The 21,839-nt window shown below is 40.2% G+C and overlaps 1 protein-coding gene across 2 annotated transcripts in view; it reads right to left on the bottom strand.

Moving 5' to 3' along the window:
* Nucleotides 1–11,986: 11,986 nt before the first annotated feature.
* SPSB4 (splA/ryanodine receptor domain and SOCS box containing 4) overlaps nt 11,987–21,839 on the bottom strand; it is an 87,347-nt gene continuing 77,494 nt past the window's right edge. The window contains exon 3 of one of the 2 annotated variants that reach the window (XM_032193611.1): nt 11,987–13,268. In XM_032193611.1, the coding sequence (XP_032049502.1) occupies nt 13,141–13,268 (128 nt within the window). In that variant the 3' untranslated portion in view covers nt 11,987–13,140. The remainder of the gene's footprint in view (nt 13,269–21,839) is intronic. The other variant, XM_032193609.1, reaches the window with a different exon arrangement.

The following is a 21,839-nucleotide window of genomic DNA, read 5'->3' as shown; positions in this document are numbered from 1 at the left end:
AAATATTTTAATATTAATATAATATCAATGTAATGTGTTGATATTTATATATTAATATTAATTTTATATTATTAGTACAAATATGGATATGTTAATATATTTATATGAATTTGTTTGATATGTTACATGTTAATATGTTAATATGTGATTATGTATATAATGTTAATTTAATATAATTATGACATAGTATAATATAATTTTATAACTAATATAAATTGCACTAATGAGAGCCCAAAATAGACATAATGGGCTACCATTCATAATCTAGTAACACCTATCCACCCACCTTCTGTGATCAACCGAAATCAGGAAGAACACAAAAACACATTGGGATGAAATATTAGTGTTACCAAAAAGGAATTCAAATACGAGCTCCCAGTTCTTCAGTTTGCACACTTCCCTCTGCTCATTAAATACTACACTGTATTGAGGATTATCGGCTAAAACAGCACAACAGGAACTTTTAAAAATTGAATGTGGAAACAGAAAATATGTCTTGTTTGCAAATAGCTAATTAAAAAAAAAAAAAAAAAAGTAAAATCTGAAAGCAGGGAAGAAGTTGCAGCACATTGTACACAGAAAAGTGGTAACAAATGGCTGGGTGCAAAAATCCACAGGCTAGAAAGACAAAAGCAAAACAGAAGTCTCTTTCAAGATACAGTATTTCTACATGAAAGAGTAATCCTTCCTCCTTTTATGCTGCTGCTTAAGATGTGGGCTTATGTGCAACTTAAACGCATCTGAACCCACACTCACATCTGTATGTCCCTGCCCTTTTTTGTGTCACCACTAGAAATTGTTGGTACGTGGCAAGCCAGATAAAGTTGCTGATACAGCTGAAAGTTATTTTTTTTCTTCCTTCTGATGCCTGCATGGCCACACAACTGCTAGTCACCAAGGAAAGCGGTGCGCAATCATTCCTGGGTATGAGGAAAAGATGGGATTGCCCTTTTCAGCAGCAGCTACAGGCTCTTTGAGTAATTTATGATAGAAAACTTGGGAAAGTAAAATCGTTGAATAACCACATTTTTTCTAATCTTTCCTACTATTCTGAATTATGAGAAGCCTGAAACACCCAGGTAGAGAAGTTGCAATCAAGTAGGCCACAAGCTACCGAGCACCAGAAGGCAGTCTTCCAAGACAAGCGGCTCTGCATTCACAAACTTTCTGTGCAAAAAGTGTTGAATATATGCTGCCTGTCCCTCTTTGGAGTTATTTACTCTGAATACAACAGACATAACAGGACATGAACCATGACGCAGTAATTTATGTACAGTGTGTTGTAAAAAATGAAGCCAAATACACAATATCAATGCACTTAGGCAAAAATTAATACCACACAATTATCTTAGCTCAGCCTCTGCAGGGAAATTAGAAAAGTACGCCATAAGAAGAAAAACCCCAGCATTTGTCAGCCTGAGGGGGCGCCGGCAGATTACCAAAATGGCCGACAGCTGGCGCTGCGCGCCAACAGCGCCGGCCTCCCTCTGAGAGGCTCGTGGCCTCCTGCCACACTACCTCGGTCCATGATCTCTTCAGGTATTATACACTAAAATGGATCATTCTGAGTAAATTTAGGATTATTTAACAGGAATTCATGGTCTCACTCAGGAAAAAAACTTTGAAGACGATACCACTGGACACAATATGGGTTGGATCCTATGGACACTCCACAAAAACACGGCAATTAAACGAAGTATTCCAAAGCAATCATCCAGTTTCCCACTTCTTCATAATGCAATTAAGACAATAAGAAGCTGATTAGAGAAATTTAAAACAGCTGTGGAAAAGGACAGATGAAAACTATGCCTGGTCTGTGCTGAGGGATACAGATCGCCCTTTGAATTTGTCCTGAGAAGTTGACTTATGTCTGAGGAGTGTGACCAGACCAAGGGAACAAATTATACCCCAAACCTGAATGTGGTTTATACTGCGTGATCCACTGCTCAGCCAAACCCTCCCTGGGGTTCAGGGAGGACTCACACACTTACCTGGGGAGGCCAAATGTCTCCAACAGAGTTACAGGGGTATCTGTAACCCCCCGCAGCAGCCTTTCAAGCTTGAAGGGCAGCCTTTCCCTCACAGGACCTGACAAAAAGCCCAGCCGATCTGCAGGAGTATCTGTATTTTTTTTCTACCTTAAAAGCTGCGAAAATTTCCCTCCCTGGCCATCTGGCACTTCAGGGAGCTCCCCTCAGTGTGTTCTGGAAGATTCAGGCCCCGTTTGGGCTGCTTTCCCCATCCCCACATGCAGACACACCTGGAGCAAATCCTGCCCTTCCTTCCTCCCTGCGGTTCAACAGTGACAGCTTTCCTGCCTCTGGAGAGCCCGCCGCTCCCCAGCACTGACAGAGGCCACCTCAGGTTGCCTCATCCTGGTAGTCAGTGGCCCAGAAACTCCATGTGCCCTCCCAACCTTTTGAGTTTAGCATAGATCAATTTCTTTATGATTACCCATGCCAAATCTTCCCTTCTGCCTTTTATCCCAGTGTTGTGGGGGGACAGAGGTATTTAGATATTTTGAAAAAGCTTGATAGCATCTGAGCACAGGTGATCACATTAGTTAACTCTCTTCTGCAGGTCACTGGTGAAAATGGTACATACAACACCCATAATTCATCAAATTCCCTTCCCTAAATTTGAGTATCAACACATTCATTCTATATAACCTGCTTTCCCCTTGCCACAATGTTAAACTTACTGGCCCTATGGCCATAACTACAGGGCCTCCCTCCCACTAACACCTCCTAAGATTGTTAGTTACTTGTTAGGAAGCATCCAAGTATGGCTTTCCTGAGACAAGGCCTGGGCAGGGTTTGGGAGGCAGTAGGCCCCAGATGGTTCCAGCAGGCTATTTTTCACATAATTCCTGGCAATTAGTGACTGCATATAAACATCTCTAAATGCAGTACTGGCCAAGGTAGCTTTCTGGTGTAGTACTCGTAAAGATACTCATGGAATATCATCAAATGGATGTGAATTGACAATGCCTTACTGTTTCGGTCAGAAAACGCATACTCCAATAGAAATAAATCAATGTACTAGACAACACTGAAAAGTGCACATTGACAGCAAGATCATGACTGAAATGAAAATTTGTGAAAAACAAACTGCTAGGAAAACAAAATTTTAAAACTGCCACTTAGCCTCAAAGAACCATTTGCAGCTCAATATTTTCCAGAGATCATCCTAATGGCTGCATTAGATCGTTGGGTCAGGGTCAACAGGAGATTTTTCTATACTTCTACTTAGTAAGAAAGCTCTTCTTTCCCCCATCACCTTCTCTCCTTTGGTTTTCTTCATGAACAAGCACTTTTTTGCCAGTCTTACCAATCTCTCTCATATATAAGTTCGCACTTTGTTTTAAGCTGCTAAAGCAAAGGCATTATTTATAATTTGATGAACATTTTACCTCATACATGATGCCTTATTTTAGAAAATGGCGGCACCCTCAGCAGTGTGCATATTGAGTGGCTAAGCACCAGCTGGCTGACAGCCCCCTGAAGAGGCTGTCCACAGGTGGCCATTACGGAAAAGTATTTCCAGTCAATTTTGGTGTTATTTGAAGCATCCTTGGTGATTTGATTGCAACTATCAAATCACAGTTTGTCAAATTTTTAGGTTACAAAAGGACTGATGGGGTGATAGATAACAAGGGAGAAACAGTCAGTTGCACAGAAAAAAATTAGATCACTTGAAGAATTAGACACGTGCAAACTCAATGCTGATGTAAAAGCCAAACAAAGTCAGATATCAAAGAACAACACATCAGGTTTTAATTAAGACGGGAGAGCCTATTTCAGGAAGTAGCAGCTACAACATAAGGGTCACAACAGACATACAGCTACAATATCAGTTTGCAAAGCAATGCCATAGAAAAGGAAACGAAGGAAAAAAAGCAAGGATACTGTGTTCCTCACATAAATAATGAAGTGGGGAACAGGGTGAGATAATTTATTTTTTTTTTTAATTATTTTTAACCTGTCTGTAGACCACTGACTGCAAAACCAGCTTTAAGAGGAAGCAGTGTCTGGCATGTAGGCAGGAGATGAGCCTGTGCCTTCTTAGAAGATGGAGTTACTTCCTTCGAATGAGATTAGCTCAGCAACAGATGATCGAGTTGTGACTTGCTTACAATGCATGTGCATTGCAAAACTTGAAAAGTCAAAACCAAGTGCTACCTTGTTCTTTAATTCCAAACAAAGAAGTTACAAGAACCACCAGTGGCTATCAGCTCAAGGTAGATCATTTTAGGTTGAGGAAAAGAAGTCTTAATTTCTCAGCAGTAATTGTTGTTGTTATGTGCAATTGGAACAACATATAATAAGAAACGATGAATGAGAAAACATTTATTGTCTTCCAACTAAGCATCATAGTCAAATGGAAGGGTTTTGAGTTGCTAAAGTGCAATGTTATGACCTTTGTTATAAAAACTATTATACTAAATGAGCTAACAGTGTTTTCTAGACTTAACGTCTGATTATTTTTTTCCTGTTTCCATATGAGCACTATGGAAAAAAAAAGTGTTCTCAAGAAAATCTTCCATCAACATCCCTCCCTTCATCAGCAAGGGCAGGCAGCACAGCTTTTAACAGCTTGCCAAAAACCCACATTTTTTCTTTGCATTGCTTAATGTGTATTGCAGATAACAATGCTCTGAGACCTCCTTGCTCTGCTTGTGCTCCAGAGACAGAGCAAACATCTGGCACAGAGACCTTGGGAGAGCCACAGGTGGCCAAGAGCTGCTTCATTTGCCTAGAATTTCTTGAATTAGGAACCAATGACATCTGAAAATCTGCTTCGAGTTTGACAGAACTCAGAGACGTGTGCTGGAGCTGTGTTTCTCAGTATTGCTTAGCAATTCCTATTAAGGGTGAAATTGGACTTTTGATCCAACTTAGCCTGCCAAGATATACAAAGGTTTTGACTTGAAGAACCCATCTCCATAAATTGTAAATTCTGGCTTATTTGCATTCTCCTGGCTTTCTTCCTGCCATCCCACAACTCTTCAGCTAATAGAGGGAGTAGCACCTCCATGTAAGCCTGGAGGCAACAATTTTATCCTGATTTCTTGCAGAAGAGGATTAGAGCAAAGGGAGTTTCTCAAGAATTAATAATAATAAAATAATAATAATAATAATAAATGTGAATTAATGTTTAAATTCCAGGAACTGACAGTGTAAGAGAGAGGAACAATAAGGGCATGTTTTTGAACCAGGAGATACAGTTTCTGACTAAAAGCTGGATGCTGACTAAAAGAAAAGCTTTGCAGTTTGAAATAAAAGCTTTGATATGCAGATATCAGGACAACTCAAACACTCCAGCTTAAACTGAAAACAAGCAAATGAAAACAAATAAAACAAAACAACAAATAAAAAAAACAACTGTTCATGACTTATGCTGGGAAGGAAAGTAAGGTCTAGAAATACCCTTAGGTTTTAGTTTGTTTTATCTATCTCTCTACTTCTTTTGTGTTATCCAAAATAAGGAACAACTTTTTTAGAAAACTCATGCAAAGGCTGCTTTCAGTACTGCATATTCTACTGAAATAACCATAAATCTAGAAGTACTTCTCAGGTGAAATCCTGCAACAGTTTCCGGAGAGTTCAGGGAGTTAGAAATTAGCTTTAGCCATGAGGACCTGTAAGCAGAAGGCTCCCAGTTCCATTGCAGACTAATTTCAGCCAAGAAGCATAGTCTAACATGGATGGTGTTGGCCTATTGCAGGTCAAGTGAGGCCCAAGACTTTAGATGGTGCTTTAGCACGAACAGTGGGTAAGACAGGGAGCTGTGTGACAAGTAATGTAGAAGCATTCACCTTGGAAGACTGGTAGAATGGAAAATAGAACTACTGCACTCAAACTGTAACTTCACTATCAGCTTCCTCGTTGGTAAGAACAGAATGAGAGCAATTATGCTTTGACTACTTATTTTCCTATAAAAAAAAAAAAAAAAAAAAGTGTTGGACATCTTTTTTCTTCTTTTTTTACTCTAGAATAGAAATTTATAGCAATCACCTACCATGTTTTTCTCTGAGAGCAAAGTATATGAAGTTCTATGGCAACACTCAGAAAGGAGCCCTGTGCAAATGACAGAAAAGTGAAATTCTCAGAACTCATTTATCTTTGTTTCCTTTCAACAGGAAAATTATGAAAGGGTAAGATCTTGATTAAATATATGACATCTGCCTAGTAAATGTAGGCGTGATCACTGCAAGATATAAGTAGGAGTGGATTTACAGGCAGAGATAGTATCTTTAATGGGGCTAATGCTATAGTCTTAAAAAAAAAAAAAAAAAAAAAAAAAAAAAAAAAAAAACAGACCAGCTTTCAGGACATGCAGGCTGAAGCTTCGATCCTCACAGTAAAACATAACTTGAAACTAGTGATTCAAGCTTAACTTTTGCAAGTTAACAAAATACACCATCAAAGAAGATTGTGCCTGCAACTGAGGGAGGCAAATAATGCGAAGAAGTAGAAACTTGCAAAGTCATTAGTTCCTATTAGAGAGGGGAATGGTGTGTTTTCTCACAAAAGCTGAGGAACTGCTGAAGGTTTAGAAATATCAAAAAATTATAAAATGGCACAGAAACAATATATTTATTGATCCTAAAATTGCTGTGTAGCAGAATCATTTCTTGTTTCCTGCACTGTAATGAAGAGTATAATCAAGTTTAAACAGTTCTTTATCTGAATTTAACTTTGAAAACTGGTGTTTATACTTCAGTAGATAATAAGAAGCATGAAAAAAGTACCTGAAAGTTTGTCTGTTCTTTTGCAATTCAAGATCTCATAACAGACATTACTTCTTCCCCTGGATTCAACAACATATAGGTTCAATAAGAAAATTCCAGAAGTAGAAAGGAAACAGAAACTTTTAAATCCTTAATTAAAAAACAATTAAGGAATAAGAAATAAGAAGAGGGCAAGGCCTCTTATGTGTCCTTCCTTTTTGCAAGTTGAAAAGTTCCTTGATCCAGAAGACTAGTATTTTGAAATGGTTAGGAGCATCTTCTTATGCTCAAAGAGCCACACGTGGTTGCAAAATACATACTTAGGAGATCTTCCAAAGAGAAGAAGCTTTATTGGGGGAAAAAAAAAATAAAACATCACTCATTTCAGCTTCCAATACAAAAGACACAACATCCTAGGAAAGGTTTCTCTCACTGGTGACTATCACTCCTTATTTGACAACTAACAACTCTTGTTTCCACTTCTGTGGGTGATGGGAATACCAAGTAATGTAAGACATCAGGCTCTCCAGACCTCTGTTTTCCAGCAGGAAGTTGGAGGTCATGGATCTCACACAAGAGGAAATTTCTGAATTGCAACTATGGAGGTTTTTCTTTTCTTTCCTTTTTTTTTTTTTTTTTTTTTTTTTTTTAAATGTCAGAGTGGTCACTGACAATGAAGCTCTGAATAATATTCATTAATGGGGGAGAGTTAAAGATGTGAGAGGTACTAAAGAGTATCATTTTAAACACAACAATAAGCAATTATTATTAAAATTCATATTTATTCTGAAATACTCTTGTGACAGTGCAAAGAATTTCAAGCTAAAACAAATTCTTTTTGAAGCACTGCTGATCCTTCTGAGAAGACAAATTAAACTAGGCTCACTGGAATTGAAAGCACCCATAATGGTTCTCCCAGAGTGAAGTAGAAGACCCAAGTTAAAGACCCAATAAAAGTTGCATGTAACAGGTAAACAAAATGCAGGAAATTAATAGAATCATAGAATCGTTTGGGCTTAAAGGAACCTTAAAGATCACCTAGTTCCAACCCGCCTGCCATGAGCAGGGACACCTCCCACCGGACCAGGTTGCCCAAAGCCCCATCCAACCTGGCCTTGAACAGGCATGTAAAAAGGTGTGTAAATTGCAGATTTTGTACTGGTAGTGTTCCCTTGAGTATTTATGTGTAACTACAGAGACATGAGCTATAAAATTGGAAGAAAAATGACAACTGTTTTGGATGTACATGAGGAAACAATGAAAAAAAAAATCAGCAAGTCACCAACATAACAGTTTCTGGCAGAACTGGGATTTCAACTTAGGTGTTCTGGAAGGCAATTTAATACTCAAAACATCCTTTCCTTTTTTAAAGGGCTTTTTCCAATGGGGGTTTATTTGTGCAAGTAGGCAGCAGAACTTGGCAAACATTTTAATAGCCACAGCATCTGATGCCAGGCTGTGCTTTACCCAGGTAGCTTGATTACATGGAGGAGCGTGGTTTTGCTTTGTTCCATTTCTAAGCAAGTCCTAATAGAATATTTAGCTCAGCAGGATCCATATCCTATTAATTCCCATGAATGATATGCAGTTAGCATACCATAGTACATTCAACTTTGCTCTAATGTACCTTCAGTTGGATGGCATTCTGCTTTGTAGAAGCTTCAAAACAGCTTATTTTAAACATTCCTGCAAAAAAATGCTGCAGTTCTTCTCTGAAGAACTTCTCTGAAGGAAAATTGCAACCTGAAGAAAAAAGGGAAATGTGAGGGGGTTCATTTTGGCCAATGTGTGTTGTATATTTCTCATGACTCTATATCTATAAAGAACATTTCCTAAGGAAGAAGGTTTTGTTTGTGTTTTTTGTAGGATTTCCACTTCATGATCACCAGACATTCCCACATGAGATAAACAAGAATGAATAAAGACCCTAAATTCCTTTAAACATGCAGAATTAAAACCACTGTGAGGTTTATAAACTAACATGCTTTTGAAAGTCACCATCAAGGAGCCAAACAGTCTAGCTTCCCCTTTGAGTATCGCTCTCAGCCTCAATAAGACACATTTTTTTGTTCAACTTTCTCACAACATTCACCTAACTGCACTTGCCAGCATGTTTTGCCAAATTAGAAAAACTTCTGCAGAAACCATCTGGCTTGACATTGCTTACATATAATAAAGTATCACTCAATACAATGTATTGGAAATGTTTGGAGATCTTTACATGGGAACCGAAATCAGCAGTGCTGACTCAGGCAGATCTCCCCGCCGATGTCAGTGGGAACTGTACCTGACTGAGTGCTGCTGGATCTGATACAGAGCTTGCTGCACAGTGATTGCCGCTGAGTGACGTGAGAACATATGGTTAGAGTTTAATAATACCAACTGTAAAGGGGATGAGAAGGGAATTTTATAGCATTTCTGGCGCGCTGCTCTTTTATAACTAACAGAAACACCCAAATGATTCATAGAAATCTGCTTCTGTAACAGTTTTTCCCAGCTTCAAGTGAACACTGAGAATCTATTGCAAAGTCAGATCCTACCTCAACGGGAACAGTTTGAGTCAATCCGTTGAGATAAAAATGTGGAACACTAGAAACACCACATGTAAAGTCTTAAATTAAGCTTTATGATTTTTCTACAGATGGTATTAGATTACCTCTGGATGAGAACACAGACATTTCAGTATATTCTGCTTGGTCCAATCTGAAGTACAAATAAATCCTTCACAGTCCTGACGTTGTCGGGCTAGTGGTAGCAACATTCAGTTGCTATACGAAAGGACAACAGCTTCTCAAATTGCACCCCAAATTCAGGTATTATGAAGTTACAACTTTCGTAAATCTAAAAGTCAAGTGCTACAAAACATCACTGAGATTACAGCCCTTGTGAACTGCGATCACAAAAGCAACATCTCAAGGTGGATAATTTCATTCCCCTTCCCCACAACGGTTGTAAACTGATAAAGAAAGGCAATGCTTGGAAAATAACGAAGAGAAGCTGACGAAGGTATCCACAATCTCAACCACAGCTTTAAGGTAAAGAATTCTTCACTATCGATACTTCAGAACTATGAAGGGGCTCTACAAAAGACCCAAAGCCCAACAGCAGGTGAAATTCTTCCTATTACAACACACTAATTATCACGTACCCATCACAAAGGACACGATTTGGTTACACCTCCCATACACATGCCCTTTTTCTTTAAATTCCACAATAAAGATTCATGTGCTTTGCTCTAAATAGTTTCTGTTAGTCTTGGCATATCAGCCATGGGAACACTTCCAGATCATGTCTCAGAAAGCTATATTCCTCTTGCACAGACAGGACGTAAAAGCTAAAAAACCATGCACCTACTGCCTATGTTTCTTTGTGTAATGGAAGCCAAAAGCAGTTGGAAATCCAAATACACAGCTACAAGAGAGCTCTTACAGCAAATCTGGAAGTAGCACAGCATTACAATAAGCAATCATCCTCTCTGTTCGGTATGCCGGAGGGTGGACTTCCCGGTAGGCACACTCAGCCTTCCAGGACAGAGAGACAGAAGTTCCAACTGCATTGTAATTTAGTGTATGACCTCTGTTCAGGGTGAAAGCCAATGCATCATCACCTTATAAATTATTGCTCAGGTCACACCTGAAGCAGACAGTAAACACTGTTTGCATTCCAGTAATGTGAGCCTTAAGAATGGAGCCTGGAAACACACCACCCAGGCTTTAATTCCGCGAGGCAGAGAGCACGTGCTTCCCTGGTGCTTTCTGTGGGCAGGTATGCCAACTGCTTGCTTAGCCTCTCTGCTTGGCTCAGTCTTAGCAATGCAGACAGGCACTCTGGCTTCCCTACAGCCTTCTTGGAAAAGAATGTATTTGCAAAGGGGTGTTTAGCACGAACACTGAAGTATCGTTATTATTTTCCATAGTATATCCTCCTTCAGAAGTTTTCTGTTGACCAAGAAGACTAAACCAAAAAGACTTTGGCCCCTCAAAACAGGGCCCTACGCCTATGTGAAAGGGTGTACCTACCATCAACAGAATCATAACAGCACGTCCAGGGGACAGGAAAAGAATGAAGCTAGTACTCCTGCGTGACAGTTATGTTAGGAAAAAAACATTTGGAAGTTGAAATAAGAACATGTGGTATAGAGGAGTCACCATCACAGGCACCAACTGCAATTTCAATCCTACTGTAAAATAACTGGGTTAATTAACATAGAGAGGCACCATTCGGTGTCTCGTGGTATCAGTTCCCACCTCACTGTCACATTAAAAAGCTGTTAGCCTGGGTCAATTAAAGAACAAAGGGGAAGACAACACTTCAACAGCAGTGTGTGTCACTGCTATTATTCAAAGGAACATGAAGTCTAGGTAGAGACACCGTGACACTAATTTTGGGAAATGCTTACCTAAAATAGATTTCAGAGGAGAAAAATTAAGGTATACCAGGACTACGAAGCCATTCCTGAACAGCTGCTTGCCTGGTTTATGAAAGATCACCTGATACAGCTCTACCTTTCATTTTGGGTACGTTGTTATACCTCCTTCCTCCTCTGTACCTAGCAAGACAAAAGGTTCAAATTAAACAAAGCAAATGGCAAAAGTAAGAAATCTAGACCACAGCTGTAACTTCTTTCCCTTTGTAAGACTAAAGTATGGAATACAGCATGCACCCCTCACCCTACATGAAACATTTCCAAAAATAAGTTGGTGCTGAAACATGCATCGACTTGCATCATTAAGCCCAGAGAGGCAAATCCTTGTTATTTCTTTCTTGACATCCCTACATTACCTTGCCCTTGCTGCTCCCACTCTTGCTTATGTTGCTCTAGCTTTTTAACCTCGTTTCTCTTTTCTGATGGAATCTGTTAATTCTGCTCATTGAGGTGACTGAGAGAAGGGCAACCATCGGCATCTGGCAGCGTATGTGCCTGCATCACCCATGCGTGCGGGTCGAATGTCAACTTACCTCGATCATGGAGTCTCAAAGTGCAATTTAGCACTAAGCGGAGGTGCTGCTTAGAGGAATCCGGCCAGAAAAGCGTTAAAAGCACAAGTCTTCAGTACAAGTGTACTCGGAGTGGGACACGACACTGCCTGCGATGTGATGGTCTTCACTCACATGTGAACCCAAAACAGCAATTCCAAAATTGTGCTGGACAGAAACATTTACAAAGCTGCAGGAGGAACCAGCACTGCATACAGAGTTGAAGTTTATGTTATTTAACACTTCATCAAAGGAGACAAGTTTTATTTTGGACAGTAGACTTTATTAGAAATTTTCTCCTCGTTCATCAGTAAATTCACATTAAAATATGCTGAAGGCAGCTCAGTCTAAACATTTGACATCCTGCCATAACAACAACTTCCAGTTTAAAAACTAGATAACTGATCGGGCAGATAACTTGAAACATGTAAGAAATGCAAATAGAAAGCAGCATCTTAAAAACAGGATGAGCCTGAAAAATTAATACATTTCAGGTGGAGATGGGGGAAAAAAAAAAAAAAAAAATCAGTAACCCCAAGATGGGTAACAGTTAAATGAGAACTCCACAGACTCTAAACAGATAAATAAACATTATAGCCACACATACATTAAAAAGAGAACCAAGTATTTAGAGTTCATACCACATAAAAATTATAAATTTATTCAAATAAAAAAGTGACAAGCTTTCTAAAATACAAATATCCTAAATTCTTGGGCTAGTTAGCACTTTGCTAGAAACTGCAAAACTTTGGAGGGACTAGATTTGGTTTTGAAAACAACAGACTTCATTTCACTTACCACGTCTAAAAGCTGATCTTTCAGACACGTATACCAGTTTTTCCTCTCATGTTTTTAAATCACAGACTCTTCTAGACAATCTGCCTAGATTTTTTTTTTGTTGTTGAATGTCAGAACTTTCAGATATTGTAGGCCTGATTATATTGAGTGCAGAGCACTCAAAGCTCTTCACAGCTCTGGGGATTTAAGGTATGATTTAAGCATTTTCCAAAAGTTACTGTTTTTTTCTTTGCTACCTTATTATAGCTGGGGTTTAGGAGAGACAAAGAAAAATATATATTATTGAAGAATGCTCTGTTCTGCATGACAGGAGATCTTGCAGGTCAGATTTTCTCTTGGCATTTATCAGAGACATCAATGAAAAACCAATACATGACAGCTGAAGATAATGGCTTTCATGACTGTAAACATAACAGGCAACAGATAATACATGAATCTTGATCAAATCAATGTTTTCACATTCTTTAGTAGTCCCCCGCAGTGATCTGCTTCCACTGATTCAGAAAAAATATATATATTAAAAATTAAATAACACTTGAGTGTCCATCACGAAGATTTATATTTTGCTGTAAACAATTTTCTGCCATTTGCATTGATGTAGTCCAATGTGAGGCCAGAGGGTTCTAGACATCTTATTGATACTGTAAATAATTTTTCAGAGACAGAGGCAAAGGTAGAATTTCTATGTCATGCAGGCGGTCTCTGCCAAGAGCAAAACGAATTGATCTTCGGCACAAGTCCATTAAAGGCAGGGGTTCCGCTGCAGGAAAAAAAAATAAAATATTTTTTCAGCATCTTCAATTAGACTCAGTGTTTTATTAACATAGATTCTGTGTTGTATTAAGCAGTCAAAAAGATAATAGCATTGGGAAAACCTGACAATCATGAGGCAACTAAGATGCTCAGGAGAAGCAAAGACTGAGTTCTGTGCTTGGATTTCACCCGTTTCACCCATCAGAACTTCCTTATCTGTAAGGCTTAAAATAATAACTCAGAACCACGCTTCAGACTTCTAAGGTTGCAGCTTAACAAGTTATTATATTTCCAGATTTGTAACAAGACAAAGAGCTTCTACACAGTAACAGCCCATTCTTCACGTTGTGTTAACATGAACTAAGCTGGCAACTCCCGACCTTGCATACCAGCTCCTTCTGTGCCTTAGGAACTGGCAATGGTACTCAAGGGTAACCAAACTTCTCAGCAAACACTAGGTTTCCTGTGACACTCGCTTAGCCTTCCTTTCTAGGAAGGTCATTGGAAGCAAAAAAATAAATGAAACACCATCAAAAAAACTCGAGGAAATGCAACCTTTACCCCATGAATAAATGAGGAGGATTCAGCTGACTGGAAGCCACTTTGTGTGTGTTCTCAGACAGAAACAAACACTCCCAAAACACAAAACCCAACATCTGTATCTGCTCTTATTTAATAGAAATGAGTTAAGTATCTGCCAGAAATGCCTGGTAGATAGCACTTCAGCTTGGAGGCCCGAACAGTGATCACAGCACCTCGATCCATCTAGCCCCGATCTCCTCTCCTGATCTGCACATCTCGTGGAACTGCAGGGACATGGCAGCATTTCCGTCTGACAGTAACGTGAATGACCTCTCTGATTGTGGGGGTTGCAATGGAAGTCATTTTGCAGCAGGAACGGGAGTAAAGCTGTAACGTTTCTACCCAGTTATGCCCCTCTTCCAAAGCAACTTCAACCAGATGCGTCTGGTTGCACGTGTTGCTTTACAAGGGTAAGAGCTAAAAAGAAAAGACTACAGGAAACTTTTTATCTTTATAGGATAAAAACAGTAGCAGCCTTTAAAACCATATTAATACTTCCAAATGGGAGGAAAAAAAAAATCTATCACGTGCCTATATTTACAGCAAGAGCATTCTATAAACTTGTTTTTAACAAGCCCTCAAAATTCTTCAGCTCCCATGGGATTTGTCAGGAGTTCTTGTATGTGCCACATATGTAGATCTGCACATCTATATGTTAATCTACCAATCCTTCAGCTGTTATAATTTTAAAATCTACTTGAAAAAAAAAAAAATCATTACAAGGCACAAAATACCAGATTTGGTTTTATATACTAAAATTGACACACCACTAACTTCATGGATTTTCTGTCACTTATGCCAGCACCACATTTGATTTGTAGAGTCCACAGTTCATTAAGCTGTTTCCCAAAATTGTCCACGGAAAAAGCTTACAAAGCATTCTGTGGTATGCTGAAAGACTAAAAAGCGTATTTATCTTTAAAAACACTCCTTAAAATCCACTTCTAGTTTATGTAGAATTTGGTTACTAGAAGTTAAAAAAAAAATAAAAAATGAAGAGTCCACACGTTCCAGTAACAAAGTAGAAACTTCTATACACTGGTGATCTGAGTTTTAATTTTTACATACCAGAATGATGAATGTTAATTCTTAAGGGATGAAGCTGTAAAATTCATTAACCGGGATTAATAAGTAGGAGCAAAAATAGCTCATGATTTCCAGGACACAGAGTACAACACATATCACAGGTTTTACACCATAAACAACAACTTTCCAAGTATCTTCCCCGAATCCCTGAGGTCTCATAAAGAATGTATAAAATAAAGACTAACTGTTTTAAGCCATTAACTGATCACATGGTCTCCTTTTCTCCTAGACAAAGGAAAATGCAAAACTTAGCCATCTGTGCAGCCAGACAGAGTTAATTCTAAACTTTAAAGCACAATTTAAGGAAAGGTTAAAATATTTTTCATGTTTGAAATGCTAAGTGAACGTCTCTTTTCTCACTTCTACAGGGAATGTTCAAATGCTAAAGAAAATGTCCCGAAGTGTTTGCAACAGCTGCTCAATTGCGAACACTGAATGTGGTTTTGCAGCCTGAAAATTTAACTCTATTCCTTTTATTCTCCTTTCTATTCAAGAGCACTCCAAACTGGGAAAAAAAAATAAAAAACATACCCACACACATACACACAAAAACTATTACAGGCTTGTCCTACAATATTAAATAGATGTTCAATTTTCTGGGGTGCTGGCTGTAAGAACTCAAGAAAAAATTGTAACGATCATACTGTAAATAAAAAACTTCTTGCAGCTGTGAATAGTCTTAAATGATCAAAAATTAAATTCAGAAAAAGAAATCTTAGGTTTTAAAAAAGTTTATATAACCATAAAGCTTTTTAAGATTAAAGACTGAAAATTTTCAGGCAGCCTATCTCAACAGAAGATCATTAAACATTTGCTATGTGCCTCAGTGCAAGCACTCTCCCATCTCACATTTTTATTACATATTTTACAAATGAGGATCATTTGGAAGAAAGCTTGGGTTTGAAGAAGCACGAGTTAGGTTCTGAAAACTGGGCAAGTTCCAGGTGGTGCCATTTGTATTAATACGGGGAGAGGGCAGGAGAAGCTGTGTGTAAGGACTGTGCACAGCTGTCTTTGACCCCTTCCAGCTCCGTCTGAAGCCCTGCCTGGCACTGGGAGGGCCCGCTCACAGCTGGGGACCCTGCTCCAGCACCCTGGGCTAGAAGGGTGCCACCAGGTCCCCCACCTTGGAAATTGGCAGGGCAAAGGCACACCAGCGTGCAACTGCCTCTTTCACTCACATGCAAATACCAGAAATGCTTTTTGTTTTCATGGAAATTCAGTCAGGAACAAAAACCATCATGAGAAACTCCATCCTTCTAGAAAGGAAAAATTCAACCATCTTGAGCATGCCCTGCTGCACACCACGCCTAAGGCACACCCGAGAACCTTGTGCCTCCCAAACACTCAGCAGAGAAAGTGAGAAGAGGATATTGTAACACGAAAAAGATAGCCATGTGGCTTCAGAACACCCACCTTGCCACCTGTAAATTTGGCTACTGAAAAGACATATTTCTTCTACAACACTAACTTTTTACCTAGGATATATATATATATATTAATACAGGGATATTAACTGGTTGATGTCCATAGCAAGAGCAGAAAACAATAAATCAGAATATCACAGTATTTACTACACCCAGTTTTCATTATATTTCATCCTTTGTCTAAAGAAATGTTGTATTTTTGAAATAGCCCACAACAGAAGGGAATCGGAGGGACTCAATCCCCCGAAAAGCACACACCCATTCATTTCACTGAAGTTATGTGGACTCCAGTAACACTCTGTCCATTAGGAAAAAAAGGAATCAATCACTAAGCTGAAATACAAAATCAAAGAAAAAAAAAAATAAAACACAAAAAAAAAAACAGGATTCACAAGAATGGCTCTTTGTACTGAATGCCCAACCAGGCTAAGAAATTTGGAGTGAGATATTGCAGCGCAGCCGTGAGCCGTGCACAGGAAGCCCGACGTTTCCTCTCGGGCTCCAGCAGAGCTCAGCTGTGGACGGCCGGGCCGCGGCCTCCTTCCAGGCTCCCGTCACGTCTCTGAACGGGTTTGCAGGAATCTTCTCCTTTAAGGTTTATTATGAAACCTCTTTACCCAAAGGTAGCTTCTCACGGCTGCGACATCACAGAAAACTGTTTTTTTAACAGGTAAACAGAATGGTGAGAAAGTAACACCACTCAGTTCGCGTGGCAGAGGTTAGCTCCTGTACCTCCCCGTTTTGTACCGCCAGCTTACAAAGAAGGCCCATCTAAAATAAACAAATAAATCAATAAATAACTGGACATTTGCTCGGGCAGGGCCACGATCCCCCTGAGCCCTCTGCTGCGAGGAGCCGTGCGCGAGGTGCAGCTGCTCCTGGCCGTACCGTCCCAGTGGCCTCGCTGATGGTTTAAGGACAAGGGTAAAGCCCCGGCTGGGGCTATGAACCAGCAGCGCTCCCGAGCATTTTGCCAATAAATCCGCAGCCCTGATAGCAATTCGCACATCATTACCGGCTGGAAGTTCATTGAGTTTTGGCAACTTGTAGCTACTTAACAATCTGGCACTCCAACAAGAATGCCTCGTCTCTGTAAACAGGCTTTTATAGCCGAGATACTGAAGTCATTTCGCATCCAATAATGTTAAATGCTATTAACTGTGACATTACATAATGCTTGTACAAGAGAGGAGCTTTTAGCACAGGACAGTTATTTGCCAAATGACAATAATCATTTTTGAAACAAATTTTTAAAGCTAAGCCAACCCGTAACGTTCGTGGCTTTCATTGATCTGTGAAGAACACTTTTATTTTATAAAATAAAAATAGCCTTAAGAAAAGCAAAAATAAAGCTGGTTGAAAAATGAAGTAAGGTTTGCTGAGAATCATTGCCACAACAAATTAGAAAGAATTACAAAGAATTTATTTAAAGCTTATTTTGATGTCTACCAATGACACTAAATTACTTATATTTTGATACTTTTGGTTTTAAAATACTAATAAAAAGCATTTATACTCAGCAATTCACGTTAGTTTCCAACTCTGATAGGCAGCTTTAAAAGGCTAAGAAGAAAGAAAAAGCGCAGTGTGACAAGACAGACGCAATCACACATCACGAAATGAGCAGATGGCATCTCCCTAGACCTAACTTCGCAGTGTTAGTGGTAGTGCCATGAGTGAACAACTCTCAGTAATGAGGCAACCGCTGCATCATCGTGCTAGTTCCCAAATACACGTCACTTTGCAAGAGGAACCGGGTGCAGACACACCACCTCACGGACAGAGAAAGAAAACAGCCTCTGTGCGAAAGCCTGATGCACAGAAGAACCTTGGAAACCGAGGAAATACAGGATGCCTCCGTTCATACCTTAATTTAGGCATCATGTTTTCTGTAAATTCTGTTTTACGTACTTGGTGGATGCTGCTGGCATCCCACTCCTGCCCTCTTCTTTCCACCAGGAATTGAGCACCGCTCCGGTCCCAGCCCTGAAGTTCTTTCCTGCTGCCTGCCCGTTCTGAGGGACAACCCTCTGCCCCATCAGGGCACTGGCGTGCCCACCATACTTTAGAACAAAGCACTCTTTTTTAATCTTTTTCTTGATTTTTCCCTCTTCCTCCAGATACGAAAACACCTGCCAAGGGGTAACGTGACCTAAGTATTTCCATTAGGGGGAATTAGAGTATATGAGAATTTATAACTACTCTTTAATTATCACGTACAATAAACATACAAATATATATAAGCCAGCACTTTGCCTTCCAACCTTCCTGCCAGAGCTTAATTATTGTTTTAATTTTACACAGTACAGGCCAAATTCTTTCTCCCACATAATACGATACATAAATACACCCCCTTTGACATATTTATAACTTCCCTGATGCAACCGATGGAAAATTTGACTTATGTTCCTTAAATGGCACATTCTAGAGAAAGGAAATTGCAAATAATATTTTAAAGAACACAGGCTGTGACCGGTCATAAAAAATACTAATAAATCTCCTAACAGCAATGAAAATTCAGTCAAAGCATAACAGGATTGAAGAAATCACTTATCAGTTTTTCCCACAGATGCCTATAAGCTCTGCAGCCTACCCCTGCGAGCCGTGCACGTGGAACATCGCCTTTTCCTTACAGCGCAGGTGGGCCGGGACAACAACCCCTCCCCGGGGCTCTGCTGGTGCAGAGGGAGCACCAGGGAGCATTGTCACCTTTCTCATGTTCCCCCAAGGGCCTGCCCGAGAGCAGGGGGTCCAGCAGACGGCTGGGGACAGTGACAGCCTCCTGAGCCCCGCCGCCCACACCTCGCCCCCCGCAGTGCTCCCACGTACAGCTGCAAGCTATCGCGCTCCTTCTTTGACAGCCTAACGGGCAGCAGATGGTGAGATTTTGTTATCAGTCAAGGCTGATAAGCAGCATCTCCAGCAGTTGTCTTCTAGGACAAATAAAGCCTTATGTAGCACCATATCAGCACCTTGCTTTTAGCAGACTGGGCAAAAAGAAGTAAATATACAAAAATAACATCAACAACCCCTGTATCTCAGCTAACCTCCAAAAACCTGGCACTTGAAATTCAGTATATTGAAGGGGGCAAGGAAGGTATAGAAGTATGAAGAGAGAAATGACTTGCGGTTACACTTCTGCCCCCCTTGTCTTATGTGGGGTGGGGGAATTGGTTTACAGATACCTTTGGCATGGAAGCGTAAGACACAGTTGCACACTGCTTAGAGTTTCAATCAGGCATCAATTAGCAGAAGTAAGCTGAAAGAGCAGCAGTGAACAAGCAGATATTCTGCAGTATCATTTGTTTTCAGTTAATCCTCTCCAGCTGTGCTTTCTTGAGAGGAAAAGAGTTGAAAAGCAGAACATAATGAAAATGAACCAAACAAAATTCCCCCAAACTAGTGGCCGCTTTTCGAGGTTTGATGAAGAATGTGTCATTTGAGCACAAGTGTGAACCTCCTTGCAATTTCTTTTTCAGGTTTCGCTATTTGTAATCTGCTTTGAGGAAGATGAGACGATGGGTCCCGCCTCAGAAAGCACCACAGCACATGCCTAAATCCAAGCTCAAAAATTATTCGTAACAATTTCAATTCAGTAGTCTTAAACAGATGCCTGAAGCATGTAGTTTACAGGAGTGCTTTCCCTAGGAAAGAAATTTGCCTGTCAGCAGTTGTAGGAGGGCTGTGTGCTGAGAGGCACAGCTACGCTCTGCAGCACCCCTCTTTTAGGGAGCTCAATGAACTCTACAAGAACTAACCTAGGGTTGGTCCCTGCAAGTAGAAAGCAGTCTGTTAACACAATATTTATTTTACTAATGAAAGGACAGCGATGAACAGTGGGTAAATGCCTTGTCCAGAGATTCCACAGGAAGTTTGCAGCAGGACTTTACACTGCAGCTCCTGAGGCGAGCCCTGCGAGGCCAAGAGGGCCCAGGCACGTACCCGTCCGTCACCACAGGGAATTCCCTAATCAGAGCTGGTGCTCCCTTTCCCTCCCCCTACAACAAAGAAGAACAAATGCCTTGTCCCAGGGACTGATCTCCTTCTCAGCCTGAACTGGGAGCAGTGGGAGCTAAAGACAGGACAGCAAGCTGAGGTAAACCAATTTGCTGTGGGACTGCTCCCAAGAGGCTTGCTGCCCACTTGGTGGATGTAAAAATGACGGCTCCAACACAACAATGCTGGCAGGTCTGCGACAACCCAAAATACTCTACACCAACACAAACACCTTGCAGATGTAAGGAGAGAGGTGCGAGACAGCCTGTGGGTTACCAGCACTAGCTGCCAGGGCAGGCCACAGCAGCTCCAGCAGAACTGGGCTGCTGCCATCTCCCTCGCGACCTGGTGAGACGCCAGACTGGCAGCACTGGGCTCTGTGAGCTCTTCTGGAGCAGACACATCCATGGAGCTGCTGGATCTTCATCCGAATTTTCAGTATTATTACACTGCTTCAAAAACAAGTGTTCAGCCATGCCTTGAGGGCCTTTTTAGCTCATCGTCATGACTTCAGCGTCTGTCTGAACAGCAGTTCAGCACAGTTCTTCACCTCCAGGTGGGCCTACCATCCACCTTAAAAAAGCTCTAGATGAAGCACGCTGACAGCATGGGGCAATACCAAGTCTGGCCCTGGGGCCAAACCTGGACCAAATCTACAAACAGATGCACTGTCACAACAAAGTGGAAACTCTCCTGAAAAGCTCAATTTTCTGAATTAGGGAAGCTAATTTAAATGCCCATGTGCATTATAATAATTCCATTTACAGTAATAAAAATCACAGCTCTGATTTGTATTTGAAAACATTTTAACACACTATTCATCCAACTTATGGATTATTAGCACTGCACTGTTATTCAGAAGCTGCAAAATAGATCCAGATAATAATGAATTTTACTAGCAAATGAATGGAGCAAAGCCCTATAATAAGCTGTTTTTGTTACAGCTCGATAGATTTGCATGCTCTGAGAAAAAGAGAAAGAGAGAGAACACCACAGCCACTTCTCTTCTGAAAGAGGAAGCGCATCTATGATTTCATTCCCTGTGGGTATCAGGAAAACATAAATAGTAAGGATGGAAAAGATTTGCTTTCTGATCTTGATTTGTTTGTTCTTCTCCTGCTCTCAAATACTTCCATAAAACAACCCTTCACTTTGCTCCCAAACACAATATGAAAGTAAATTGAGACAGTTAACTCCAGTGATGATCTAAATATTTTCTAGTAGAGAAGACATCTAACATAAATACGCTCTGTTTTAAAACCAACAACAGCAAATAGAAGCACTTGATACTAGAGATGAGCCTAAGCTACAAGCATGGGCTCCTCAGCGCCTCCCAGTTCAAGCTCACACGAGTTTAGCACATTGGGAATGAGGATTTGGCTTAGATTAATCTCTAATGCACACTTTATAGCTTTTACTCTCAAGAAGCGCATTTATCACCATTAAATTCAGCTTGTGTATGCCAGGCCATAAAGATGGAACTTAAA

The sequence above is a fragment of the Aythya fuligula genome, chromosome 9, assembly GCF_009819795.1.
Source record: "Aythya fuligula isolate bAytFul2 chromosome 9, bAytFul2.pri, whole genome shotgun sequence".
NCBI classification, from domain to species: Eukaryota; Metazoa; Chordata; class Aves; order Anseriformes; family Anatidae; genus Aythya; species Aythya fuligula.
Note: the sequence above shows the minus strand (reverse complement) of the source record. Positions and strands in the feature narration are given on the sequence as shown.